Source organism: Diadema setosum, chromosome 17 (genome assembly GCF_964275005.1).
Source record: "Diadema setosum chromosome 17, eeDiaSeto1, whole genome shotgun sequence".
Taxonomy (NCBI): Eukaryota; Metazoa; Echinodermata; class Echinoidea; order Diadematoida; family Diadematidae; genus Diadema; species Diadema setosum.
Genome location: NC_092701.1, coordinates 35,015,131 through 35,034,141, shown reverse-complemented (window position 1 = coordinate 35,034,141; position 19,011 = coordinate 35,015,131). Strand labels below are relative to the sequence as shown.

The window sequence follows — 19,011 nt, the reverse complement described above, 5'->3', positions numbered from 1 at the left end:
ATGCGACACTTGGCGCTCCATACAAATTGTCCATGGTTTAAACCATGGTTTCAATTGTACCACCTTCGTGAATTCGGGCCCTTATGTGCAGGGGTACTCAGACTTACTTCCAACACTTTTGATTTAATCCCATCTAAATTTGAACTAGTTGCTGATAATTTGCAAGCCTAATTGGGTGTATCAATGTTCCTTAGTCCATCAGGAAGGCTATGGTGACATAATAGGGACTACAGGAAAGGGAAATCTCTATTCATTGACAGTTATCATGCAGACATCTTTCTCAATTGACCAAAAATGCACAATGAAGATTAGGTCCCTCCCCCCCCCCCTTACATACACACACACACACACACACACACACACACACACACTCACACACTCAGGTCATCGGTACAGCATGCACATTCCTGATTTTTCAGGAAGAGGGATATATATTAGGGGCTGACTTCGGGGAAAAAAATCCAGAGAAGTTGTTCAAATAGGGGTCCTTTAGTATTTTTATCTAAATATTTTTTAATTAGGGGTAGTTTTAACCCACTGATTTAACTATAACATGCATTTCCGATATACACCTGCCCGAGTATACTCAGAACTAGTCTTCAGCGGCTTAAAGTCCTTCTCAAACAGTCCTGATATAGGGTCTAGAATAGGGTTCTGACTAAGTGTGGACACTCTTTTCCTCGGCAATCTTCCTTCATTTAGGAGGTAATTCTAGAAGCTTCCCTTTTAAAAACCTGTGATAGAGGGGTTATTTTGCTAGCTTCCCTTCCAAATGCCTGTGATGGGGGCAATTTTGAGCGGCTTCCCTTCCAAAAGCCTATGATAGAGAGTCAAAAGTCTTAACCCATTTTCATACTCAAAGGGGGAATCTGGAACAAGCATGTTGTATGTGTAGGGCTGACACACTGGGGGGGGGGGGGGGCATCTCTTACATGAAACCTGGGCTGCTTTGTAATAACTCGAACTACAAAGATTTTTTTTTTTTTTTGATCATTTGGGCCTGATGTTACCATCACATTATGATGAAAGGTGAAAATTTCTGCATATATCAGATACTATGGGTTACTAGGCAGTATAATCCATTCTCTTCTCTTTCATCCAATTCATGTTACTAAAAAGGAGAATATTTACAACCATTTTACTTCGACAAAACTGTCTCACCAACAATTTAAGCTCATATTAAAACCAACAAGAAATAATCACAACATACCTACTTCCAAAGTACAAACAAAATCCAAAATATAATATTTTAGCTTTAATACATTTAAGTGACAACCAACATTGATATAGCTAGTAACAGATCCTGGATATAATCAGAATATGCACACCAAACATATAAATGCATTATCCAACAGTGTACAATAAACTTTCTCCAACACACACTGTAATTCCTAATAACCTCTGGGAGAAAGCAATAAGATACAGTCCTTGATGTGGGGAAATATTCCATTTCCCACTGCGAGTGGGAGGCTATTTGAACTGATATTTGCAAAAATCTTCCCTGTCATCAACATTTCATCTTTAAATCAGATATGAGGGATTAGGTAGAGAGATGCAAAGCCCTGTATTTTTATCCAGAGCTGACATTCCAATTATGTCTGGGTGAAGTAGTTTGGTTTGACTTGTCTTTCTTTTTTTAAAGAAGGACTTTATATCTGCACTTTTTGCATGTATAATACTTGATATAAGAAAACATTGACATAAAATTGTTAAAAGCAGGATGAGATAAATGTTATAAAGTACATAACAATCAATAACCAACTCAAAACAAAAACATTATAAATGAACTTGAATAGCGCTTCCATTATTGAAGTACAGTCAAACCTTCATTAGTGGCTACCAGTCTTTAGCCGCCACCTGCTACATACGGCCACTACAAACAATTCCCTCTGAGATAAAAATCTGTGTATTAACAACCCTATCTATACTGTAGTGGTCACCTGTCTATAATGGCCACTTTTTGTCTCCCTTGAGTAGCAGCTATACACAGGTTTGACTGCACATATAACTGCTAAAAAAAAATGCCGATGACCACAGTCATACATGTAACTTGAGTAACGACCAACTTCATTAAATAGTGACAAACAAGAAGGCTGTTTGAATCGATAATGCTGCTTAAAGTTGGAAAGTGTCTTGTCAAGTAGATGTGAAGTAGTCAAAGTATGCTACCAATCTATGCTACGTAAACAAAACTTCACTTGTTAAATTACAGCTAAAAGAAATAGTTAATAGAAAAGAGGCTTCTACTGCAATAATGCCTCCGGTGACACTTAGTGGCAGAGGCATCAAAAGCTGCAATTCAGGGTCAAACACATCTTTCTGTGAACACATCCTTTGCACAAGAAATACTATATTTGCCTATTCATAAAAAGTATCATATCCTAACAGCATTCTGTTTAAAAAAAAAAATCAGAATCTCAGAATATATTGGAATAAGATTTTTTTTTTCTCAGGAATTGAGGTATTTTTTCAAAGACCTGTTGGGACTAAATGTTCAATTTCTTGCACACGTGACTTTACATCTAATCTAGACATCAAAATGCATACTTTAAAACAATATACTGCTAAAGTTGATATTTTCTTGCAAGTATTTACTCGCATTCTGCCTCATAAAGTGAGTTTTGCATGCTTTTATTTCCACAGAATCAAGACATTACACAGTGGTACAGTTTTCGTGCCAGTTTCTGGTTGCAAGAAAATTTCAGCACCACAAAAATTTCCGCTTTTATAGTACATCTAATGATCAACAGGTTAATCTTACTGCTTCAGGATAGGGTTTAGGAAATAAAGCAGGACAGATTGAATGTCATGAAAAAGCTTTGTGAGTCTGGAAAACTGAAAAATAACTGACGCTAGGATATTGATGTTAGGACCATTTAGCAGGCTTTAGTGGTGATGGGTCGTATGCCTCACCCCTCCTCCCCCCCCCCCCCTTTCAAGTCTACAGATGCTATTAAAGATCTGTCTCTCATACCATTAGTCTAGTTACGGAGACATCAGAGCTGAATTAAAGTCTCCTGTGTCATAGCCGCAAGCTAAAGTGGTGCAATTATCCCATAAAACAGGGGGAAGGGGTACCATAGAATGGATGCTATAATGTCAAAGATGAAGTCCTTTGAAGGGATCTAATGAGATGAGCTCTTTGTCTTATACATTTACAAGTACATACAGCAATATTTTATACTTTGTCATTCACAATAAACCAGTCGTGACATTCTGGTAGATCTTTTTATCACGCACAACCTAAAAGACCTTACTGGGTGACTATCTATCACATGATTTTCACCACACAATACTATTGCATGTTGTTGTTGTTTTTTTTTCACCCGTTTAGGATGGGCTGATTTTGCTACAACACACATTTCCCATAGACACGTGTCCGAGTATACTCGGGACTCATCCTCAATAGGTTGATACAGAGTGTGCAAAGCTGTTCAGCAGTGTTGGTTTGGCAGAATAATAACAGCAATGATTACAACAATTGTATCTATAATGATATCAATTTCATTATCATTAGTATGATTTCTGTTATTATCATCATTATAATCAATATTTCCTTTATTATTCCTGGGCATTTAGAGAAATTGTAGATACGAATATTTCACACTACTAATACAGTATGCACACAGGAGGTTATAGTATATAAATATATTTTTCACCTATTCCTGAAGTTTGATCTCTATTCAAAGCAGGCAGACTGAGCAGAGGTAAGAAATTTATTCTAGTTTATATGCTAAATGATTTCAGATGTGGTAAATATGTGACATTTTCTGAACACTGGGTAAATCGAAGTTGACATCACAAAATTCTCAGGCTATCCGCTTCATATTCTGCTGTTAATTCTGAAGTCACGTTTCAACTTGCCAAAGGGCAAACAGTCATCAAACAGAATCAGATTCATAAAATTACGACCATTGCAATTTTTGCCCATGAAAATATTTGTATAACCAACCTGCCATAGTTTGATGAAATGCTATTTGTTTGCATGCGAATGCTACGCACATGATATATATCTGCCAGTGAGCTTTTTTTCTCTTTTTTTTTTTTTTTTTTTTGGTCTCTCACCAAACAACAGTTATGGGGCATCGAGCACTTGAAGCAAAAGATGAGTCAATAATATTTGTGATCAAAGGTCACCTCTCTCAAGTTCAGAGCATCCCAGCTTTTTCTGTCTCATCTCCAGGGCCTACACGTAATGTACATAACGACCTTCAAGTACCTTGCACACTTCGTGTGGAAATCAGAAGGTTCGGCAGAGTCCACTTCAGGACAGGGGAAAAAAAAAAATCTGAGATAGGAAATCTGCATGAACTTCTTCGTTGATTGGCTCGCTACATTAAAAGGACCAGAGATAGAAGGGTCAGCCAAGAAGCAGAAAAGGGTATTGGCATTTAGTAAAATGTCTGCTGAGTTAATGCACTTATGCCTCCCATGAACACTTAGAGGTCTACGCAGCTGAAAGGAACAATATCTTAGTACTAACAGCAGCTTGAAAGGGAGAAATCAGAAAATTTTTAATATGTGATTGAAATGATTCATATCGTATGAACCAGTGCATTACACTGCTTCACAGAGAGCAACACATCATTCTGCAGACTGGACAGCAAATATTTTTCAATGTAATCATAATTCAAAAAGAGAAGGAAAATTTATATCTGTGCAAAATGTTTGTAAGCACTGTGAATGTAATGCAATGTAAATCTTGTCCATATTTCCTTCATATCACGTGCCCGAGGGCTGGCTCTATAATCATCAACACTCAGCAATAAATCTACTGATGATCAAAACCTTGGAAAGAATAACGAAAATCACTAGTGCCATAGAATTGTGCACATATCCATAAGAAAAGTCCAGGATCCAGATCATGGTCTGGATCACCATGAAAAACTAATCAACCATTTATTTTACCACAATGGACCTTTCATGGGACTTTCATCCAGTCTGTTAAAAGAAATTTTTCAGCCAACCAACCAACCAACCAACCAAACAAACAAACATATGCCTACACAGAAATAACCTCCTTAGTGGAGGTTAAAAGGAACAGAGATAGCTTTTCACAAGGAGTAATGGCTAGAAACACCCTGGGCTTTGTATGCATTAGCAAGCTGCTCTAATGCACTGTAGTACTGCCACTCGGTTTATTCATTCCATAATTTGCATTGCCTGAAGTATGCCATATACATTCAGCAGCTATGCAGCACATTAAAACGGTGAATTCTGAGGAGTCAGAATATGAAAATATATTTCTGACATCTTGACAGGGAAACAGTTTACATAAAAAGTTTATGATGGGTTCAATACAAATATTTTCTGTCTTTGCTACCTGCACAGAAAAACAAGCAGCTTTTTTCTTTTTTTTAAATCAACAAATCTCCCACAAAAAAGTAAAAAAATAAACTTAATTTTCCCATGCATCATACACATATGAAATATAAGTAAGAGTTATTACACATGATGATAAACAATTATATGGAGAAAAGGTCAATGGGAAATACTATGATCAAATATATCTATATATCAAATATTCAGTTATTTGATAACTTCAGTGGGTGGGGAGATCCCTGCCATTTGAGGAAGTCTCATTTCATAAACTTGCAGGGTCACTTCCAAATATAACAGTCAGGTGATTCTCTATGTACCTTGTTTCACATAGAATTAATATGGTCTGTTTTTGTTTCGACAGACCATTCACACCTAGTGTTGATTTTCTATGTCCAGTATTACCAGACTATACAACAAATTGAATACACAATAGAAATTATGCCTTCTGGGAGAACTGCATTTGGGGAAATTCCCACTGCAGTGTGAACAGAACCAACATCTGTGAATTTCTGCACCAACCACAAAGAAAGAATAAATAATGGATGCAGCCATTCAATCTGCCACAAGATATCTGCAACCTTGGATGTACATCAATGCTTATTTCACACCTCGTTCTATAGAAGGTTTGAATAAGCTTTTTTTGTTGTTGTTGTTGTAGAGACAGTCAAGAGTTTGTACATGGCTGAGGAGTGAGAGACAAACATATTGTATATCAATTTACTAATACATAAATCTTATGCATACCATCAGAACAAAGACAGTTGAGAAATTGTCTTGTCTTGCCCAATATAGCGATAAGTTTTGTTAATTGTTCCAGGGATGGTGACTTTAGTGGGAACATGTACAATAGATGCTGAATTTGTTATTTGGGCCCAAGATAAGAACTTATCCATACATTTGAATACAAAAACAAAAGTGATATATTTGATGGTTAAAAAATGAAAGAAATTAGGTCCGGTGTAATAAAATTGTGCATTGTAGATGGATAGATAATTATGCAAGAAAAAATAATAATAATGCTTTGATCAATGCATCAACGTTCTTTGCATGATATGGAATTTGTCTCATTTCCATTCATTGATAATTTGGTAGCAAAAGCCTGATCTTGCCATTTCAAAACTTGCTCTTTAAAAAAGACTTCTCTGATGAACAATTATCTACTAAATTCCTGGGCTTGGATATCCTGCACTCCTGGCAGTATTAATTAATGCCGCTGAGTGCGCCAAGACAGATTCCATATCATGAAAAGAATCCTAATCTGTTGATCAGAACAGTATCATATTGTTCAGCTCAACTAAACTCAAACAGCATTTCTCTGTGACAGATGCTTTAATGTAAGTCTGATGGCCCACAAGTGATCCCGGCAAACTTAAGAAGACATCACAATCAAAAACAAATTATTGCTTCCAAATCACAAGTCACAGTGATGCAAACATACCACAATGAACAACTATGAATGATGAATACAAGTAATATCTGAAAATGCTTTTACATCACACACAGATATTATGGAATAGATGGATAGAGAAATAGATATATGGATGTACCAGCATCTACATCATACATCATGATTAAACATATATGCACTAGCACTAGTATTAATAATGTATTTTCTGAAAGCTAATTGAATGTTGTCAAATAGTTACATTAGTTATTATTCAGTTTTTATGAGAGACCTTTGTCGGTGGATCCTACATGTAGATATTTCTGATGTGCCTCAGTTTAAATTATAACAATGGTATGACATCATGTCAAACAATATCTGATTTGTCTCGACCAATAGTGTCTTTTGTCACCTATTGTCAAGCCCATGCAGAGACCATTACAGTGATACAAACTGTTGATATAACAATGCTATCTCTACATCAATGGCCAACTGTGATTCACCTTTGATTTGTACTGGTCTCATGTTGGATAAAAATTTAACCAAAAAACACAGAAACAGTTCCGCACATTCTCCTCATATCTGCTTCAATTTTCCCACAATTTTGTTAGATTACAGGCTAACCAAAATTCCATTTCTGTATATTCTGCTCATTTCTCTTCATATGTTTACCAATATCCACCTTCACTGAAAGATAATGTGAGCTGCATACTTTCATTTTCATCCATTCAGATTCCCCCCCCCCAAAAAAAAAAACAACACAAAAACACACAAAAAAACCATAACAATACTATTTCCATTTTCTAAACAGTCTCTCTTTCTATCTCCCAAAACTCTGCCTTCTCTGTTATATATATCACTGAAATTCAGTTAAAATCAATGTTGTTTGTATTTGTCACCAGCGGTTTTGGTACATTTCATATATATTCCATGGATTTTCCTTTCACTATATAAATCATGGATATGCCTGTTGGCTGCAATTTTATTTCTAGGAACTAAATCTTATCATCATGACAGGTCTAGATTGGGTAGGCTCAATATCCAGGTAATCCTTGGAACACACATAATAATACTTTCTAATATCGAACAGCAGCAATTATGCAATTTCCATAAACAGGACGTGGGATCGGCAAGCATTTGATTCTAATTTATTCAAACTTTAGACCATAATTTCCCACATATGAATGTTTGTTTGGCTTCTTTTTTTTTAACATGGGGTCCCTGCCGTGGGTATAATTGAGTTTTTATTTCTTTATGCTACCGACAAAATTCAGTCATCAAATTGCATTCTAGGTCATGGACCTTTAGGTGTATGCATAAAACCGATCTGAAACCATCCTCCTGGTACAGGAGTTGTAGGGGAAATGTTCCAGAGAGATATAGGTACAGTGGACATTTTGCAACAAGATATATGTTGCAAAGGATCATCTCTTTTTTTCTCTCTCTCTTTATGCTCTCTATCTCTTTATCTCTATCTACCTCACTTGAAAGTGAGAGAGTAAAATATATTTCATATACATGATAACATTATTTCATGTTTCGGTGATTCTTTTCTTCGGTGTTTGTGGAATATGTAGGAACAATATGTGACAATTACCCCAAACATAAATTTTCATTTTTCCAGCCAGGTCTCTACCATTATCCTTTTGTCTGTGTTTTTGAAATATGAAATCCACTTCATTTAATGCCAATTATGCTTCCCACAGTAGCTCTGTATTTCATTGTATTATGTTCTATCCCTCAACACATCAATATTCATTTTAAAGGTACATACCAGTGCATCAATTATATCCTTACTTCTCAGTGATAGATCTCCCCAAGCACCGACAAGAATGACCGTAAACATTCTTTTCTTGTAAACATGCATAAAAAAAGACATTTTACAGCAGATATGAATTTAATAATTCTTAATTTTAGTTTCAACACCAGAAAGGAGAATTGAGACATTCAAAAAGGTAGACATTACTCACTGTACATAGATGGTAGGATGAATGTACCTGTATGATACATAGTAATAATAATGATAATATAATGATAATAATAATAATGATAACAATAATAGTAATAATAATTAATAATATATTCATAGCACACCTTCCGTTTTTAAATGTACATGTTCAAATGCGCTTTATTATTGGATTATTAACATTAACCTGTTGAGGACAAGTCCCAAGTATACTCGAGCAGGTGTCTATGGGAAATGCGTGTTGTAATAAAATTAGCCCGTCCTCAACGGGTTAATAAAACAAGGGAGTTTTTGGATGTTTGGAAGATGATGAGAGATGAAAGTTCTTTTTTTTTTTTGGTGGCTGTTGCTGGCATTCACACAAGTACACATATCACTGCTTCTTTATTTAGCTTTCCTCTGATAATAGATAAGTCATATCCAGAGACTCCAACCGTAAGCACCTCCTGATCTGGAGATTCTCCCGCCCGAAACCCCTAGCAAACGGGAGACTCCAAGTTGATGTGTGCAAACCGCGAAGTTCCTAGGGTTCTAGATGTTCTCTGGTGCTATCTAAGGCTTATTTTTTCAACATACGATAGCAATAAGTAAGAAATCCTTTCCACCTGGAGACACAGAGCCAGGGCGGGAGAAATCAAATCTCAAGCGGGAGAACGGGAGATTTTGCAAAAATGGGCTTTCGGCGGGAGATCTCCCGTCGAAAACGGGAGAGTTGGAGTCTCTGCATATCCCTCCTAAACATCAGTCATATACAAAGTTTGTATCCCTTTACTGAATGAAAAGAAATGGTAGAATATGTTACCTATGTGTTTTCACTGTACTGTGAACATGATATCAAATTGGAAGTCAGATGTTGGTAAATTCACACTGTAAATTTTTCCTCCTCACCATTTTTTTTTTACATTTATCACATTTTCTGTTGTCATTGAACAAGAAATGCTAGGAGGAACAGTTAAGCCATAGGATTTGAGTGATGTCTCCAATTCTCAGACAGTCTGTACAAAGTGACAGTACTTTCAAGTGATCATGTAAGATGCATTAGAGGAGATGGTTGATGGCACGCGAGTCGGAGGGATGCAGCGTTACATATCATATCGCTCTCCTATCAGATTCTACCACAGAGGGGGTGAGAACGTACCACGTCGATAACAAAGTGTCAGGAAAGGTAAACTCGATGACGGATAGAGGCTGTTGTCTGCTTGTCTGGAATACATCAACCGATATCCGGCATATCTGCAGGTGACTGGCCGTCGTCTCTCTCTCTCGATGGACAGATCGAGAGGACGACATCCTGAAGAAAGGTGTCACTGCCCACTGAAATCTTGGCTACAAACTACCCGAGGGGAAGAACTCGGGGAATCAATTTTCTCCACAAGGAGTTCAACGCTGTTCACACCTCCGTGCCCTCACCCAGCCCTCCTTATACATAATTCATGAGGTTTAAGGGGTCACAAGGTAACATCCTCTTCTACATTTGTCTCTCCCTCTCCTTCTCCATCTCTTTACATCCTCTTTCTCTTCCTAAATATCTTTCTCTATGTCATCCCTACTTTATTTGTGTCTCCTTTTCTCTCTGTCCATCTCCCTATCATTCTTTCGATGGAGATAGAAAATGGGTGAGAGCTTAATCTCGCATGCCAAAATCTGATTAGGTGTCATCAATCCCCTCTCGCAATCACACTTCAAGTGAGCCGACAAAGAGGCCTATAAAAAGATTTATCCACTGGGTGTCCGGCCCCGGCCCGGGTGCCCACTAAAAAACCACGCAGCCATGTGATAGATCTGACCTGTTTATGCGATTCTCGGACTCTAACTGGATTTTTTGGAGAGGTATATCCATTACTACATGCTCATTATCCATCCTCCCTCACAGTATCCTTGGGCACTCATCTGCTCCACCAATTCTTGTCCTCTTTCCCTATTTCCTCCTCTTCTTCTTCTGCCTCGCCCCACATCACCTTCCTCATTTCACTCTTCCATCCAATCCTATTCTCCCTTCCCCCTCTACAATAACACTCCTCTTTTAGTCATGACATTTCTTTCTCTTTCACTATATGCCATTTCACTTTTTACATCTCCCTTTTCTCTCCCTTCTAATAAACCTCATAATTTCCTCTTTAAATTCTCCTCCAATCCTATCCTCTTCTCCCATTTTCTGCTTGCCTTTCTCCGATACCCTGTCCATCCTCTCCTAGCGGCTCTGCTATTCTCTTGTTGTCCTCCTACCCCATCCTCCCCTCATCCAGACCACTATACCATGACTGAACACATGGGATGCATGGACTGCTGCAGAACATTTCCCCAGACTGTAAATCATCAAATCTCCATTTGCATCTATAAACAGAAACTCTGATGAGCAGTAACTTTGTAAACATTGACTCTCCCATGCCAAGACGGAGTTCACAGTGGGACTTCTCTAGAAAACCAAAGCAGTGGAATCATGCAATGTGCATGTCCAAAGTCATATTCCACACGAGGCTCGAATGCTAGAGAGAAACAAAGCACGCATTTCAGTTGCATGCCATGAAGAGTGTTGTTTTTGAAGGGGGTGTTTTAGTGAAATCCTCCCTTTAAGCACATTCATATCAGTCAATGGCTGTTACTCTAACCTTTCTTATCATCTTCATATCACAAGTATCCAGAACTAAGCCCCATGAAATTGTGGAATGATTTACAATGGCTGAAATAAGAAATGAGAGGATGAATTTGCAAACAAGTATAAGAGTATTTGGGATACATTTGGTGATAAAATAGTTACTCACTTCATAGATTGCTGATCCTATGAATTACTGCAAACCAGATATATTTGCAGCATAAAAGTTTTGCGCACTGGAGACTGCCTTTCGGTGGCATGAAAATTTTTCAAATCCCCACTGGCATTCAATGCATTGTGTAGACAAACACTTGCGTGCATTTCACTTTTGCAAATCTTGGCTCCTTGCAAAATTTGTGAAAGTTTCACGCACATAAACATTTTTGGTTTTACAGTACATGGACAAAATGTATAATACAGCAACTTGTAACATCTTCTTTCCTCAATGGACAAGTCTGCAGCTTGAATGCAAGATGTGTTTTTGTAACCTTACACAGTCAAAGTTGCTTACCTTCCTTATCAGATAAGACATAATATTTTTCCCATTTATCTTTCATGTATTGGTAGTGCCAGTGTGACTGTTTTATCTTGTGCCCATAGTTGTAAAGTAAATTATCAACTTGAGACCAGACAGCACATGTGCTCCTAAATGTACTATAGGGCAAAAAGAAAATGTTGATGTCTAATGAAACCAATGACATGTAAAGGCCATAGTCATATTACAGTCACAAATCCAGTTTTGTTTCCATTTTGTTCAAACACCATAAGCCCTATATAACTTTACATGGGCTATGGAATGTGTTTTTTAAGAGTGGGGTGGTGCTGATCAGCTCAAGGGGCACTTCTATTGGCAATGTCAAATATCTGATGTCTTTTAGGGAGAGTTTGTTTTGTTTTAGGTTTTTGTTCAACCCTAACCCTGTATAGCACCCCTTCCATAGCAGAAGTTTTATATGATGCCACATAAGAGAGTCTGAGATCAAAGCAATACAAGCCATAATTTTGTCATATTCAAGATTCTATTGTGATAGACTGTGGCACTAAATTGTTTTCAAGTAGATCAAAGTCTACATTTATCATCTTACGGCACTATTGTCACGATGACAATCAAATATTCTACAGCAGTGGTATTCAGTACATCATGGCTCTTGAGTTTGACACCAATTTTATTTTAAGCATCAATATTTTCAATGCTGCTTACTTGCATGAGACACACGACATCTACAACATCAAGGTAAATAAAATCAACAATTGTTTGGCAATTTGGATTTCATATTAACCCTCACATGCCATGAGTACCTATTAGATGTTTTACTTCAAAAGTAGCTCATAACATACTAGAAATAAATATTATGGACTTGGCAATAATTTATCCATCATTTCAGCCAAGACTGCGACCCCGTTTACAGTGCAGGGCCAGGCCAAGCCGTGGCCGAGCCGCGGCCGAACCCGGCCTCAATTGCGGTACTCGGCCCCGCAATTTTTGTCCGTTTACAGTGCCAGGCTCAGCCCGGGCTTCTAATTCAAACTTTTCAATATTTTGTCATGGTGGCGCTCTGCTTGTAAACAAACATTATTATTGGGAGGGCACCGGTCGCAATGTGGTATAGTCTGGTTTCCATACTCTTTGCCAACTGGACTCCGCGGCGATGAAGTCGCCGCCCCACAACAAAGTCGCCGCCTTTGCCAAAGGCAAAGACGTCTGCAGGACAAAACCCCCTTAAACGATACTAGTTTTCGATGTTGAGGGCATTAATACCCTGAATAGCGAAATAGTACAGGCAGAGGGTCTGGAAGCCAGACTAAATTTGGTACCGCATTTGGTCCAGTCTGCGTTTACAGTGAGAAAAGGCCAGGCTCAGCCGCGGCTCGGCCACAGCTCGGCTGCACCCGAGACTACCTGCAGAGCTTGGCCAAATGCACGGCCGATTTTGGTACCACATTTGGCCTTTTGCGCATTTACAGTGAAATGAAGGCCGGGCTCGGCCGTGGCAGAGCCGGCCTTTTCACTCACTGTAAACAGGATCTAGGACACAGGAGTTAAAGTATGTTAATGAATTTCGACAGCAGCCCATGCCTTAATATTGTAGACATTGGCCTCTTCAAACACACTCTCAGCTTTTGTCCTAAATGGGTAAGGGGAAATTCCAGATGATTTTCATAATTTCACATCATGTAGTACATAAATCAAGTGCCCTGTATAGATTTGTGGAATTTATTGTGGTCAATGAGCAAATAAACCAATACTCTGAAAAACCCAAAGCAAATTACACTGAACAAGGATGATGACATAGGAGACTCACATATATATTCAAGAAAAATAGCAATGTCATTCCATTACAATACAACTTGCTTAACAACCTCACCTGTGTAGAGGCCATGCATACTTTCTTTTTTGTTCTGCTTCATTAGCATCCAATCCTGCATTCTTATGTGAAACTGATATGTCGTCATCCTTTTTTCACCGTGATTTATAATGAATTTTGAAATTATTCTTATTCTTTATCCTAATCACTCTAAATTCTCTAACTCTGTACCCAATAAAACCAAGTTATAGACATTCAAATGCAAAAGTCTGAAAATCATCCAGAGTTCTCCTTCAATTTCTCAACATCTCTTGCTGAGCCATTTATTGCTACAATTGAGATGCACACATCCCATTAGCTGGCATCCACAACTACCTTGTCCTATGTTTTGAGATGGCTGATGGGTTAAAGAACTTTTGATCACAACAAACCACATTTATGAGACGTAACCTACGATGAAGGGCAAACCCCAGGCTATACAACTGGTCATAGTCTGCATCATAATGTTTCAGGTTTTTACCCTTATCTGTTACTTTCCGTATAATGCAAGTGTATGGACTGCCTCTCCCCACCCCCTCCCATCTTAACCCTACCCTGATCCTATCCCAACCATACATATGAGTGGCAATGTTACCAGGTCACCCGTGAGTATGCCATCATGCAGAAATAAAAGCAATTTATTGCGGTGGAGGTCAGTTCCATTTTCAGAAGTGCATCGGAATCTATATGGTGACCGACATAGTGGAGGGAGGTTGAGATTCTGGCCGCCAAAAAACCCAAGCTCCCTATCAGGCTCTATTGATGTATATATACTATGCAAACAGTAGGCCCTAAATCATGTCAGGTGGTTGTTGATGTGAGCAGTCTCTCCGAGATGTCGTCATCGTCGGGAAGGGTATTGAATGGCCTGGCAGAGAAAATGGAAGAGCTCTGTCTGCTAGAGGGAAGACATAGGGTCACTAGAGCAAAGCGCCTAGACTAAACCTCTCACACGCCGAGGTAAATTGCAGAAATTGATGGTTTCAAGTCATTAAGTAGGTCTGAAATGTTGGGGCAATTATCACAGAATTATATGTTAGACATTGGACCAGCAGTGGGCAAATGGACTGAAATTTTAGCATGATTTGGATGAGAGTTCCTTTAAAAAACACACACACACACACACAAATTCAATCAAAATTTTGATTTAAAAAAAAATACCCGTATAACAGAATATTATACCATTCAATTCCTATGACACAGTGAAATATAATGCAAGCCATTATATTTTGTATACATTCATCATTGTTGATTGCTCTTAACTGTCTATTCATATTGAACTGTTAGGTTCCACGTTAGATATCTTTTCCTGATCATAATCTAACTCTAAGTATAAACTCCACATAGCTTTAAGAGAGCCCTTGTCTTAAATGGTCATTCTTATGGTACACAACAGATGCCCATGTTGGTAATGGGATTATATCTCTCATTTATGGAAACAAAATCCACTACCAATATGGAAATGATTCTAAAAATCTAGTTCTTGCTGAAATGGCTTTTAAGTTGAGCATTAACATCAGTGTAAACAAACTTTGCTCAGAACTTTCAAATAAATATATCCACCGTCTCAATCAAATCCAGTTTATCATGCAAAGAGATTAAAACATTGAAATGTAAATTTTCTTCAGAAACAAACACAACAAAACTTGATAACTCAAATAAAGCGAGACAATAAATCAAAAGTGAAAGAAATTATTTCATAGGAGCACAGCTTGTCATTTCCTCTTTTTAGCAGTAACACTGAAAATTTTTGGCAGTTCTATCGATTTCTTTCTGAGGGGAGAGCTGTTTGGCAGGAGAACTGTTCGGCAGGAGACATGAATTTGAGCGAGGCAGAACTCCAGTGACAAGACTGTGACAAATGCGTGGTGCTCCGGACGGGATTAGCGCAATTGTCTATACATGCCGGCACACGTACGCAGGACATAATTATGTTCGAGTCGATGTGTCTGTGGGCGAGTCTTGTGGCACGTTCTTGGAATACAGTTTACATTCAGAGACACGATGCCAGTGACAGTCACAAGTTTCTCTGTCACTCCCCGCCAAATGTCTCCGGTTCCCTGGCTATTTTGAAACTAGCTCTACTGACAAGGACATCGGTAGAAGAAAAAATGGGAGGGTGGGATGGAGTTGGTTGGAAAAGAAGCTCAGGCTTATCTTGCATGTATACCCACGGCTCTATATCCATCTCTTTTTCTGGGAGAGGGATTGCTGTTCATGTAGGTATAATGTGTTCAGTCTGCCTCAAAATGTCAGAGATGATATCATGCAAGTCAGACATCAATCATACAGTAGCACAGATGGTAAGAAGAGAATGGGCAAGGAGATTACAATATCTGTTTCATGCACTCCATCAGGTATGCTGTGTTTATATCACCTATAGGATCTATCTACACCATAATTGCTGGCTACTTCTCATATATCTGAGATAAACAATAACTCCATTCACAAAAGTTTGCACTAGAAAAGGATTCTATATATAAATCACAAAGTTGTTGATGAATCTCTGAGAGATATATATTTACATTAATATTTTATAGCTATTGGGATGATAATCTACCCATGCTACTCAGAGTTAGGGGTTTTGTTTACTCCCATGCTAAGTGCTACCATAAAGATAGGTACCATTACATAACATGGTAATATTGGTATCCATGTATTCATATATCAACTTTGAGAGGAACATTATGTGTGAGAAACATTTCAATAATCTTCACACAGCAGTCTTGCTGAACATATCAGGTACACACTAAAAGCCTGGGACTATAAGGGAGAAAATGTTGGGAAATTATAATTCATGCCATCAGCTCCCACTGCTAAACTAAGAAGAAAAAGGGCAACCAAATGAGGCACTAAGCCACTAGATCTACCAGTATATCTCCTTCCTTCATTATATTTGGGTGCAAGGGGCCCTGGTTTTATATGCAATTCTTATTAACACATTGTTCCTGTTGAAAACTATATTATCTTAATCATGATTTAGGACACATCAATTGTCCCGAGAATTTGTCTCAAGGGCATATCAGCTTTGAGCAAAGAGAGAGAGAGAAAAAACTAAATTAATAATAGTGACACTTCAATATATCACCTGCTTAGCGAGACAACCATTAAAGTCCACAATACTTTCAGTATTATTGAGTCTTCATAATAATGAATAATACTCTTTTCTTCCATATGCTCTACCAAAGCAAGAGTGTTGGCTGGCTTTAACTTGGTCTTGACATAACATCACTTCACACATTTTTTTCCATTCTAACTATTTAAAAAAAAAAACACATACTGTAAACACACACACACATAAACACATACACACACACAGACAAAGGCTGCAGTAGTCTATAGTGTGTACTTACCATGCTGTCATTCCAGAGCATGTTAAGGCGATATCCCGGCAAGATATCGGTCCTGTTATTCACGTCCTCGAGGCCCAGCATGGTGGCTGGAAGGCAGCCTTGTCCTCCGTTCCATGTTGTGCCCCTCATGGGAAATATCCCGCCGAAATAAAGATCCGTCACCCCGTCGTCTGATTTCAAAGCCGACATGTTCGGGTGGGTCTGCGAGGCGTACGAGGACGTGGCCAAACCGCTGGAGCCGCTCAGGCAGACAGCTATAACCGTTAGCAGAGTGGACAGCTTCCGAGTGGACAACGTTTTCATTCTCCCCATGATGCTTACGTCAATGGAAACAAATTTCAGTAAATTTTCGAAAGAGTAAAGAGATTATCATTAACTCCTACAGGAAATGTAGGTAGACCATCAAATTCAAAGATATAGCAACTTGTTTGTAGCGTCAAATATAGGAGAGCAACACCAGAGAATTACTGTACGCACGCGGAAAGCAAGGAACTTGTTTCGTATCTTCTGAAGATGAAAATCTGGTTGGTGGAAAGTCATGCAAATTGAGTGCCTTTGCTCGATGGACCAACTGCGACGTTGCTCACTCAAATGTTAAATTCCAATTCATTTGATAAAAGCAAGCGAGTTTGTGGTACGAATAAAGCTCATTATTGCCGTAGCGATCTAGGCAGATCCCTGTCATGATAACAGCTCGAAATACACGTGAGTGCGAGTCCGCCCGTTGATTACCGTCGTCTGTCGCGTTCGATGGCTCAGCGAATAAATGTTTCCTCTGTGGTAGTGACAGTATAACAGGTGCATTGGTACCACGCTGATGGTGGTAGCGAGCCTGTGTTTTGTCCCCCATAAAACACGACTGAAGCAATCCCTTCCCTTCACGCGCGGATTCAGATCCTGTGTTTAAAGTGTCCTACGATGACAGTGTGAGAAAGGAGGAGATACGATCCATTGAGACGTGGTAACCATCACAAGTGCGTCGGTGGCTCGCGAAAAAAACGGACGACCCGTTCCAGTTATTCACATTACGCGTGCCTCGGTATGGGTGATAACACAGCGCACCGGCTCCGTCGTTTGCGGTATCGAAGGGGCGGGGATTGTGATATCGCGCTTGGCTGCAGTGCAAACCACACGCAGCCAACTCAATTACCAGAATTCGGTTATTGCACCAGTGCACTTATACGCGCTCGCGCTGCGGTTTGCACACCCTGCTACGGTCGACAATGCGTGAAATATAACCGATATTAGGATCACTTTATATATTACTAGTAGTTGACATGTGTCTGCCCCTATTTCACCACTTAAAAAAAGAAGTTAGCATTATTAATCAAAGGTTATGTAACTATCATTACACGTGCATGCTTATCATTGGGATGGGGGAGGGAGGGTGCAATGCAGTTGGAAGAACGCAGTCAATAAAACATTGGTCATCAGAGCGAGAGAAAGCGCGTTTACGAGACTTAAACGTATTTTGATGCATGTATAAATGGATCGGGTAGTTTAATGAAATCGAGTTTTTAATTATTCCTGATTATTATTTCATTATCACTGAGTTCCCGAGCATTGATTTGTTGAGCTTATACGAATTACGTTCCTTGCTGCTACGTCAGAGAAACCTTAGAAATGTGTCAATTGGATGGTGGGGGTAGGGAAGCGTTGCCAGGGATGTTGTTGTTGTTGTTGTTGTTGTTCATTTTCCATCTGTGAAGATGGCTGGATAGCCCATGTTCAGCTACACTAAGCTGGTCTTCCATGGGGTCCAGTTGGATGTGGGGTGGGACCACTTCACCGGGATAGACACCCTGCATAATAATGGTCATATGGTTTCCTGATTTGAAAAATGTTACGGTGAAGAACAATATCTAAATCTATTTTATACAGTGATTGTAGCTTTGAATAATTCCATCTAGCACGTCATAAGATACCATTCATGGTCGTAAGGCAAATTAAGACTGGTTCTTCTTTTTTCTTTTCTTTTCTTTTTTTTTTTTGATCTCATATGACACTGAGTAGGAGTTAAAGGGATAGCGTAGTTTTGGTTGAGATGG

At 38.7% G+C, this 19,011-nt stretch overlaps 1 protein-coding gene across 1 annotated transcript in view; it reads right to left on the bottom strand.

The window, feature by feature from the left end:
- Window positions 1-17,879, bottom strand: part of LOC140240349 (uncharacterized) — a 149,252-nt gene extending 131,373 nt beyond the window's left edge. Inside the window, exon 1 of the mRNA XM_072320114.1 lies at window positions 16,964-17,879. Coding sequence (XP_072176215.1) covers window positions 16,964-17,275 — 312 coding nt within the window. The 5' untranslated portion in view covers window positions 17,276-17,879. The remainder of the gene's footprint in view (window positions 1-16,963) is intronic.
- Between the last annotated feature and the right edge of the window lie 1,132 nt (window positions 17,880-19,011).